The sequence below is a fragment of the Cyrtonyx montezumae genome, unplaced genomic scaffold (genome assembly GCF_038088225.1).
Source record: "Cyrtonyx montezumae isolate F1298 unplaced genomic scaffold, pur_monq_1.0 scaffold_7, whole genome shotgun sequence".
In the NCBI taxonomy this organism is placed as follows: Eukaryota; Metazoa; Chordata; class Aves; order Galliformes; family Odontophoridae; genus Cyrtonyx; species Cyrtonyx montezumae.
The window spans coordinates 27,034,358-27,045,495 of record NW_027072078.1 but is presented as its reverse complement, the minus strand read 5'-3'; the positions used below and the strand labels follow the sequence as shown (position 1 = coordinate 27,045,495).

At 40.5% G+C, this 11,138-nt stretch overlaps 1 protein-coding gene across 4 annotated transcripts in view; it reads right to left on the bottom strand.

Moving 5' to 3' along the window:
* Positions 1-649: 649 nt before the first annotated feature.
* Positions 650-11,138, bottom strand: part of KALRN (kalirin RhoGEF kinase) — a 425,990-nt gene continuing 415,501 nt past the window's right edge. For all 4 annotated transcript variants that reach the window (XM_065750707.1, XM_065750704.1, XM_065750705.1 and 1 more), the window contains 6 exons: positions 10,637-10,687; positions 10,252-10,329; positions 9,236-9,421; positions 6,532-6,703; positions 2,718-2,950; positions 650-1,620 (listed from right to left, as the gene is read on the bottom strand). In XM_065750707.1, the coding sequence (XP_065606779.1) occupies positions 1,369-1,620; positions 2,718-2,950; positions 6,532-6,703; positions 9,236-9,421; positions 10,252-10,329; positions 10,637-10,687 (972 nt within the window). In that variant the 3' untranslated portion in view covers positions 650-1,368. The remainder of the gene's footprint in view (positions 1,621-2,717; positions 2,951-6,531; positions 6,704-9,235; positions 9,422-10,251; positions 10,330-10,636; positions 10,688-11,138) is intronic.

Here is an 11,138-nt window from a genome sequence, read left to right as displayed (position 1 = left end):
CCATTCGTATGACTCTATCACAGAACTGTATAGCTGCCACGAAACAAAAGTCTTCACCAGGAGCCTGGTGCTGGGAGTGAATGTAAAGGCACATGCTTGCAGAGCCTGGTTATAGGAGGAACCCAGGAATGGCTGTGGCACACATGCAAGAGACGTGCTGAGCAGTTCCTCTGGCTTAACATGCGATTTGTTGTAGCATTCAGCTGTATGCCTGAGATCACTGGCTCATGGGTTGAGTCACCATTATTTCTTGACCAAAATTTCAGCAGAATTCAAATTATTTTTAGTGAAACTGCCACAAAATCTTTCTTCACATTCAATTCTGTGCTTCAAGGCACTTGTGTAAGATAGCAGAATCTGTAGCATACATCATGCATTACCATGTAGTCGTTCTAGATGTTAAAAGAAATCAGTCGGTATTACTTGAAAAGAGGGTTGTACCTTCAGTATTTAATACCAAAAAAAACCACTTTCTTGCATTTCAGACTGACAAATTTCTAAAAATCAAGAAAGAAAAATATATATCCACACATTTGTTAAATAAGCAACAAAAAGTTATAAACAAAACAAAACAAATAACAACAACAAAATCAAATAAAAACAAAACAAAAAAGGGTCAAACTAGTTCTTTTACCTCATTAAAACATGCTCATGGTGAAAATTTATTTTACATATTTAAAATAGTACATTTAAAATTAGTTACATGACAGGTACAATGATGAACATTGCGACTATCCAATATATTGCACAACCTGACTTCATCAATATGAGTTTGTTTCTTTCTTCTTTTTTTAAATAGTGCAAAATACTTTATACAGGAATGTACTTGCATGGGGGTCTTGCAAAACAAAAAAAAATATTTTACAAAAGGAACTGAGAACAGAAAAAAGAAAATAGAACAAAACAAACAGAAATTAAAAAAAAGATACAAGCTGTACAAGAAAATTGCCATAGACAACAAAATCTCTCCTCTTAGAGAAGCGAATCTCAGTCCAACACAGGGCCTGATTATTTTTTTGCCAGATGCTGTTATAACCCATATATAGATTAGTAACTTAATACAACATAAATATAAGTCCAGTCCAAGCAGGTCCATGTTGGTGTAAAATGGTGTAACACAAAATATGTCTTTAACCAACTATGGTTTTATTCCTCTCCAAAGGATAAACAAAACCCCACATAACAAAAATAAGCAGAACCCGAGCTATCCACCATGGCTGCCCGATGCTGCGGATTGACCACTCAGCTTGTTCCAATGGCACTGTAGATAAAAATCAGCAGGAACTCCCTACCATTTGGATTTATTTTTATTTTTATTTTTTTCCTCAAAAAATCCACATAGTGCTCCCAGCGAAGTCAACATGGCACTTACTTGATGCTTCCGTCGCTATTATCTGTAGTGGATTTAGTGAGGGGAGCCAAGATATTGCCAGGGATCCATCCTTCAGCAGCTGGAGAGTGGTCATTTGCGGGCTGGTACACCAGGAACATGTTTTGCTGGTTGATAGCAAGGATCTGAACCACCTCTCCTTGATTCACACAGATCTCGTCCTCCTTCAGTGCATAGTAATCTTTAATCACCACCATGGATGACGTCCCATTGCACCCTCCCAAATCAGTCTGTGAAAATGGACACAACAGAAACGTGGTGAGGAGGTGGCAGTGAGGAACCTGCCTTCTCTGGCAGCAATCACAGCACTTCATTTACAGCCTAATTGCACTGGGAAGAAGATACAAAACACTCGAGTGTTATCATTGGATATTAAGAAACATTTCTTCTCAGAAGGAGTGGGGAGGCACTGGCACAGGCTGCCCAGGGAGGTGGTGGAGTCACTGTCCCTGGAGGTGTTCAAGAGAAACGGAGATGTGGCACTGAGGGATGTGGTCAGTGGGCATGGTGGGGATGGGCTGATGGTGGGTCTTGGTGATCTTAGTGGTCTTTTCCTCCCTTACTGATTCTACAGTTCTATGAAAATTTGTATGCGTAGGCAAGGATTTTAAGGATTAGCATGAATCTGACAGAAACCAGCTTCCTGCTTCCTATGAGATTTCACAGCTATTCCAGCGATATAGTTCATAGCTGTACTGTGGATCAACTACCTGCCCCAAACCAAATGTGGGGAAAAACCTGTGAAGGCTCATGTTAGGAGCCAAAGTAATATGTACACAATTAATATTCTTAAATATAAGTCTTAAAGGAAGGAGGCTTTGGTCAGTGTCAGCCTACAGCCCTGTCCAAACACCACTGGACTGCTACTGACTCTTCTGTGGTTTCTGTGAATTGTGTCTGCTGCAGTGCACACACACCTGAATAACAACCTTCATTTGGCACTCCACAGTCTAAACTATTTAAACCATCAGAGTAGACCTCTTCAGGAATGGGTAGCTAATGGATATTAGAGAAGCTTGGAAATTACTGTTGCCAGTATTGCAAATGGAAATGGAGTTCACCAGGTCTGCAAATACAGTGCCCCAAAAAACTCCGGGTTCAGAGCTCCAGGGACAGGCTCTATCTCAGCTTTCCAGCTGAAGAGCCAACTGCCTGATCACCAGAACTTCCACAGTCTGCATTCAATTTCAAACCACATTTCATGCCACTGCTTCAGTCTGTTGATTGCTGTTGACCTGGTCAGCTGACAGTTAGAGCTAACTTCACAGATAGCCTATGGTATGAGATGCGGGCAATGAGATCATGTTTTATCAGATGAGCTCAGTACCTTGCTCTGTTCATACTTGTCTCCAGGCTGTTCATACCCTGTGCTGCCGTTGGAGGTAGATATCTTCAGGGGTGGGAGAGATGGGTTACGGCTTGTAGCCTTCAAAGGCTTCTCAGACCCTACTGGAACAGAAGAATAGGGTCTGCTGTTGGGCTGAGCGACCCTACCGGCCTGGGGCCTCAGCACTGCTGTGCTGCTTTCTTTGCGTTGGTACTCTATGGGAGACTGAAGCGCTGCAAAAGAGGACAAGAATTAGCTATGTGTTTCCAAGGACATTGCAAAGGGATTTAGAGAGTGCATGGGGTGACTCAATCAGAACAGACACAGTAGTTGCAAAACAGGCGCATGAAATGCCACCCATGGAAGCACAGGGCGCATTCATGGCCAGACAGGATGCAAGCATGTTGTGCTGTACTGTGCGTGAACTGAAGTGTGCACTAAAATATCTGTCATTTACAGCATACATAACTGCATTCATTGTCTTTGAAACTGCACAAAGACCATAAAAATAACCCTGTAATAAAAATAAATGAAAGTTTGAGAGACGCACAGCTTATTTACAGTGATTTTTGTTTATCGTCAGGAAATACAGATCAAGACCCATACGTCTTGTCTATATATTCCCACGAGAGCTTGATTACTAAATTCTCTTCAAGTATGATACACTGGAACTTGGCTTCCTATTGACTTTCTATATTAACTGATTTGGTTCAAAGAAATCACTGGAGATGATCAGCAAGTGAGGAAATATAGATGGTACAATGATATTAATCCCAACAGTGCAAACCTCTCCAGAAAACAGCCACAAGCAACATCTAACAGCTTCATAAGCCTCACAAAAGACTGCTTGTGAGAGAGTACCTTTTGTAGTCACAGACAGAGCTCACACTGGGAAAAGGAAGGATAAAAATGCCAGATGGTGAAAAAATAATGTGATAAGTTTGGAGGAGAGAGAACAAGGGCTATGACTTATGTGGAATGGGAAAGAGATGGATTTACTAGGCTCACACTCCCATCCCCAGATCTATGGGTTTGATTTCTGCATGACACGTGGCTTCAGTGGCTGATTTACAGGCAGTTAATGCTGTCTGCATACACGCACCAGACTAAACCTACTGGAATGCAGAGAGACTGGTCTAGCAGAGGCAGACAGGAGGACACAATGTGACAGCATCAGCCCACCCAGGGAACCACAACAGAAAGAAAGTCTTTCCCAACAAGAGGAAAAGGAAAGACAAACAGAAAGGCTCAGCAGCACACTGTGTTCCCCTTCCAGAGAAAGGCAGGGTTGGTGCAACAAGAAACTACTTGATATCAGAGACCAAGAGACTGAAACAAATTAAGGAGGCCAGATTGCTTTTTTCCTCAAAAGGACAGATGTTTTAACAGAAACCTGTAGCAATCTGAAGGACTCCTGGCTCAAAAGCCCAAGCAGTGACTCAAGTTTATGCCACGGATACAACCCATTTCACTCGCTTACCGTCACTGAAAATGCTTTGGTCCTGCTGCAGACCAGCACCAAGGAGGAGGAAGGTTAGGGAGATGTTTAGTGATTTCAACATTGAAATTTCACGAGTATATGCAGTGGATTAGGCTGCAAGGTCTTTAGCAACAGGACCTGAAGGGGAGTGTCTCTATCTTGAAACAAGTCACCCTATCCAGGGCTTTTAAAAGTTACTTGGTCAAGCATCTGCTTGTGGCTACTAATCCCAGTTCACTAAGACAGGGGTGCCTGGTTCCCACCCCCTGTTTAACATCTGTTAGTATTCTTACAGGCTCCTGGCCAAAAAAATCAACGTCCACATACTTGCTCTCTCAGGAAAAACTCATAGAACATGATAAAAAATGTTACAGATCAATGGCGTTTTTTATTTGAAGTACATCCACCAGTGACATACTTGCTTTACAGCTCGCTTCTTAAAAGCAAAAGGAGAGAACATCACTGTAGCCAATTATTTGGTGCACAGTCTGTTTCTTAAGCTTAGCAGCTTTGGTTATTCCAAAGAAAAACATGGAAAGCTTGAATTTACAGTGTAATTGCACCACATTTCACAGGTTTGAACTGAATATGCAGATACTATGCTTTGCAAACAGTTCTTTATTTGCTAGGGCTTTCCTAAACAGATCAGAAGATCAGATACAGCTTGAGCAAGAACTCACAGGGAATATCTTGTTATTTAGTTTATGCAGCATTGGCTCAGTGCTGGTTTAATATGATTTTAAGACAGAAAACATCCGCTTTAATGAAATGCAAAGCTAAACAACATATTTAAAGATCAGCTGGCCTCAAAGTGATTACATCCTAAAAGCCACTTAAATTGTTCTAGTCTGGACAAGCTCAACTGGATACAATGCCATTTTCTTGGATCTTATTTATATGTTTAAAGCAAATCTTTCAGCTTGTGTTTTAATATAAATCTACTTTTACTTCTATCTTCAGAGATACTGAAGATTACCTTCCTAACCCAACAAATTCCTTGGCTGGAAGACAGGCTACAAGAGGCCTCGAAGATACTACAGTAGAAAAGGGGACTCACTGGATAGAAAACACTGGGAAGATATGAGAGGATAAATTAAAAAGAAAACAGGTAAGAAAGATGTGAAAGGACACAAAACCACTGCAGTAGTGTCAGCAGAGTCCTTACTAGGTTCACAAAACATTTCTGTAGCTGAGCATTACTGTCCCTCATTAAAAGTCAACTGCACTGTCACAACCCCAGCAAGTTTTGGTAGCACCCCGTCAAACTGGGAAACTCAGGCTGTCCATCTCACCAGTCTCTTCAAGGAACCATTTTACAATGACAGCACAAGATCCTTTCAGTTTCAAACCATGAAAATCAAACATCAAGTTTTGGAATCACGTGAAGCACAGTTTGTCCTCTCAACTCAGCCATCATTTTAAAATGACCACAAACAGATTCTGTCTGTAACCTTTTCCCATTTAACATTTGAGAAGTAAAACTATGTTAAATCAAAATTAGAAAACCAAAACCCATAAAAACTCCACACTGAAGGAAAGAGAAGCTTTGTCTGGATGTGAATTGAGACTCTTCAGATTTTGCAACAAAAAAAACCCACAAAACAGAACACCTCAAATGAAACAAGCTAACACACTGTGATAAGCCAAAACATCTTGATTCAAGCTAGCAAGCTTCACCATGGCAATCATTTATTAAGGTTTTATATGTAGAATTCATTTTTAATGTAAGCTCAATTAAAAAAAAACCAACAAAAACCAAGCACGTTTTGAAATGAATAGTGCAAAACAGTTTTGGAGGCTTCCAAAAAAATATTCCCGTTTTGTTGTTTCCAACAACAGACAAAAAGAGATACTATTTTTATTTTTTCCCTCCAGTCCTGGTTCCTTACTAATTGAATTTGATTCCTTTGTATTTTCAAAATCCATTTTTGCTGATCATGTGTGTGCTGTTTGTTTTTGGTTTTCATAGAAACAGGGCTTTAATTTGAAATATGATTTCAAACCACCCCAGATCTCTTCCTAAAGCAAAGCTGACATTTTCAAAGAGCCCTTGATCATGCACAGCTCCTGTGGTTACCAGGAGACCTCTGCGCAGAGCTGGTGCCTATTTGAAGACCAGATAATGGCTTATGAAGCCCCTTGCACGTGTACTCTGTGGGTAGTGCATGACCCAGTCCTTAATGACAGGTAGGCTGGGCTCTCATTTTCTCCATGGGATTTTCCATATGAACAAGAAGTCGCTGAATGTTTTTCTCCTAGAGGGACCAAAGATGCAAAGACTTTGAGTCCCACTTAGTGTCACTATGAGAAACAGTGCACAGACCATGTACGTACCATTTAGGAAATCCCTTTGTGTGTCCAGGACCTGGTTGATGTCCTGTACCCAAGCTTGCTGAATTTCTGGATTAGCTGCCTGTAAAACAACTCTCTCAGATGTTTCCCGGCTCATTAGAGCAAACCTGCAGGGATCATTGTCCACGTTTTCTTCGATCATAAGGTAGTTCATCTGAAACAAGCCAAGGTAAGCATGTGTTACACAGAGCATGACTTCGCATTACTCAAGGATCAGAACAAAACTGTTGTGAAAAGTTCCTGAAAATAACTGAGTCCAATAACAGACTGTCAGGGCATAATCAGAAGAACTTGCCTCATCTAGATTTAGGGATAATAGCTTAATAAAGCTTTGACAAACATACCAGACATCCATCTGCCTTGCCTTGATTTATACTTTCTATTTTAAGGTAATGTAGACTTGACTGATGAGCTAAAATTTTACTATAATCCATAAATAGAGTTAAACTGTTCTTATTAAGATGTTAATAAGGTCTATCATTCCCTCAATTTAAGTGTGTGCTTACATTTCTTATCCTTCATGGAAAGAAATTCTCTGTCTAGTGATAGAAAATTTACATCTTAAATGGGATAGACACTGTACAAGGATAAGCCAAAAAATAAAAGACACTAATGCTCCAATAGATCTTATTCCTAGTGGAAGATACTGTCACTGCATGTGTTTGCTTGACTTGACTATAGTCACAGATACTCCTCCTAGAAATCTCATGGAAGGAAATTTCATCTGATGTCCTGAGGGATACCGTGTCCTTCTGTGCAACTGCACCCTGACTTCTCCTTTGACTTCTCCTGATTAACTCATGTCTACAGCAGTAAGCAAGAAGGCTGGCATAGCTTTTCTGCTTTAGTGGACAGTTCAGGATTAATGTAACTGAAGCTTGACAAGAATGTTAGTTTACAAGATGCTTTAAAAAAGAAAAAGAAAAAAGAGCCTTGACAAAGATAGAAAGCTCTGAAGGCTATGGTCATAACATCCCCCTGGAAGAGGTCCATCTCCTATTGCTGTATCTGTCAAGGTGTAGAGAGGTTCACTCCACATCCAAATGCTGTTCAGCATTTAAACTGTGAGATGGAAGGAATCTCTTCTCTCCCTTCTGTGGGTCCCTGTGGAGTTTGTAGAGCAAACAGGAACTGTTTTGACATGGAGACAAAGGAAGGGGTGGACCGGGAGCTTGGACAGTGCTCGCCCTCTTGTTCTGAGCTGCTGCTCCTCTGGCTGATAACCAAAGCGTACAAGTCAATCCTATACGACTCCAAGAGAAGAACTCATAGGTTCTGCAGGAGTGCAGACTTCCAGCTGCAGTGGGGGAGATGCACGTGGAGCCACGGGGGATCCCTCATTTGCTGTAGTTACTCAATAGGAGAATGAGCTGTTTGCCAAATTGAAGAAAAGAGGGACTGAGAAATTTTCACACAGAGATTTTAAAGCAACTCAGGCAGTGGGAACAGCATTACTTTAATAAGCTGTTTAACTAGAAAAGCAACCCATACCCTCAAGGCAAGCTAATTTTATTGACATTAGAAGAGATTTATTTTTCTCTCTTTATCCACAATATACAATTCAGGAATTGTTTCCTGCAGATGAAAGCCTCATTGTTATATGTACAATAAACTGAAGTAAAAATGATTCATGTTATTTCTATCTCCAAACTGAATCATGATTTAATTCAGCAGCAGGATAAAATCAAAGCTGCTCATCTAAATCAAGATTATTGTTTATTTGTAAACTTTAGGTTTCTCCTTTCTAGCTTGTTACTTGGCTGAAAACTCCACAGAACACTGACTTGCAAACGGATATGCTTTTCAGTAAATACTGCAGCTTCTGTCAGCCAAGAAGATTCCTATTACCTATTATAACAGGCTATATGGTTAATATGCACTATTTTACCTGATGTTCTTCTCTTCTCTTTCATATTAATGTATCATTTAAAATTAAAAGCAAACACAATGCATTCTCTCACATTTTTGTTTTAACTGCACTTTGGGAAGGAAATGAGTTCCAGAATGGTTTTTCAGCTTTGAATGATGAAGACATTCAGATGAACTTGAGACACTGCCCTTTTGCAGCTATAGCAAAGGTTGTTTTACTGAAAGAGGTGGAGCATTCAACCTCAGCTACCATTCCAGAGGTGAATTCTGCCTTTGCTGAACAAACATAGAAACCCTTGAAAAAACAATAAACATGTTTTCCCTGATTACTTTCAGTTCTTCCTTCTAATCCCAATCCCATACTCTGGAAACATTATTTTAAAATTAAATCAATTTCTTAAAGCTTTCTTAATAGTTTAGCTAGCTTTGGAATTCCTTTGCTACATTTTTTATTTCTGTGGGTATTTTTGTTTGGTTTTGAAATAGTTCTATCACATGCAACATTCACATTTGTACCAAGAGTCCCGCCCCATCAGGGTATTTCCAGTAATGTCACATCCAGTGACTTACAGTTAGGCTTAAGATGAGGGTTCTGTTTCCCCCCACCTTTTACGATCACACTTAAAAGCAACTACTATACTTTCCCTAATGCAGGCTTTGTGGCAATATTTGCTAACTCAGACCTATGTGTGACAGAAGACCTGCCCAGTAAATATAAGCACTCGGTGGTTTATTTCAAGACATTGATCTTAAATGGCTTCTGATCTACTGCAAACTAAATGCCAATGTTTTCCGCATCTCCCACTCCATTTCTTACCTTTATGCTTTTCTTGAACATGTAGCCTGGTGTTAAAGATCCTTTCCTAAGCAGCTCGCTGAAGATAACTATTTGTTCAAAGAGAAACACCCTGCGCTCCTTCGGTCGAGACTGAACTCCGGAGTCCTGCTCTGTCACGTAGAAGGTATCCTGCTGCAGCAGCTTGCCCTGGGCTGTCAGCTTGCCCTGAGGAGCAGCCAAGGCATCAACATTACAAACCCCAACACCACACCGTCCCATGAGATATCTTCTATTCTTTGTGCTGCCTGAATTTCCTAAGCAGCACTGAATTTATGTTCGTACATATACCCTCTAATTTATCTTTTAAATCAGTAGAAGGAAAATAATACAAAGTGTTTTTTTGTTTGTTTGTTTTTGTTTTTACTGTCATTGTCAAATCCAAGAGGAAGTTGATGTTTTTTTGTACTTAATTTCAAACACTTCCCACTAAGTGGTTTGCTGTTGTAGTGCCTTGTATTTCCTCTAGTCATGTGTTCTCCTCCTCCCTCAAGCCAGGAATCAGGGTCGCAGCACCTCTGGACATGCAGAACAGGACATATCTGTTTGCTAGAATGTTGTGAGGTCTGCTAGGTCTGCCAAAGACTACACTGTTTCAGTTACAACCCCAATCTGTGGGATTATAACTCACAAGTCCCCTCCTGAACGCGCTAGGTTTGGAGGGAGCTGTTAAGCTGTTCATGCTTTGTGACCTTACTAACAGGCAGAGCAGTCTGGTTCAGTGTTTATTTTGCACTGACAGCACAGATAAGAAGTCTAATTCAGGCTTGCAGAAGCTTTTACAGATCTTGCATTTTGAAGAAACAGCACCTTTATTGTTATAAGTTTAGAATGACAGATATGTCACCTCCACCTTAGAAACCTCACTGAAGTATGCAGCTCACCATTGGAGAAGGACAATCACTAGATAAATAGCTTGAGGTGGGGCTGATTGTGGAGACAGTCACAGAAAGACAAAGCACCTTTCCTAGCTTGGCTGTTATTAAAGCAGAACATACCTCAAAGCCTTGGAGGCGACCCAGGTTCATCATATCATTGCAACGTTTTGGTACAAGGCACATTAACTCAACTGCTTTCTGTTAAGGAAAACAAAGGTTATATTGGTAAAGGGTCCCTGAAAGCAAAGTGTCAAATAATAAACTTCAATAGAGTGATCACTGCTAGATGGTATTCAGGGCAAGGTCCTCACGTACTCAACGTTTATGGTAATGTCTAAAAGAGGACTGTGCATTCATCTTTTACTTCTGTCTTGGTCTAAAGAGAAATGCCACATTTAGAATATCAGCAGGACCTTCAACTATTGTCAAAGACTGTGGTGTGCATTTCTCCATATAAAGGGCCCTTAGATATTGCAGCACCACTATCCAGGCCATGAAAACATACCTCTATTTCAGAGCACTCCAGACCAGCTTTTTCACTGTACCTCAGGAAGTCCTGGAGAAAGCAGAAACGTTTGCATTAAGGCACTTCAGAAAGAAAAAAGAGAAGATGCCAGTTTTAAAAAAGAAGCAGCACATTTATCCAGTGATTTTCCTGTGAAGGAACTTGCTAATATTAATAAATTAATGTTCAGAAGTTACTGAATGTAATACAGATATGGATGTGAAAAAAGCACGTGGATGGTTGCTGAAAACACCACCAAAAAAAAAAGGCAAAGCTAGGATTAGCCCTTGGGAATGCTGACTTGGTCTCTGGCTTAAGCCACAAGACCACAGACACTTGAAGATTTTTTCTTTTCCTTTGGGCATTTTGGAGAACACACTGCTGTCTCTTTACAGGTGTGCAATTACCAAACCATGGGCTGATGGTAGCCTGCTTGAGACTCATTCAAACCAGAGGAGAAACCACCTCCGCACCCTGGTACACCAGGAGATGAGTGAGTATG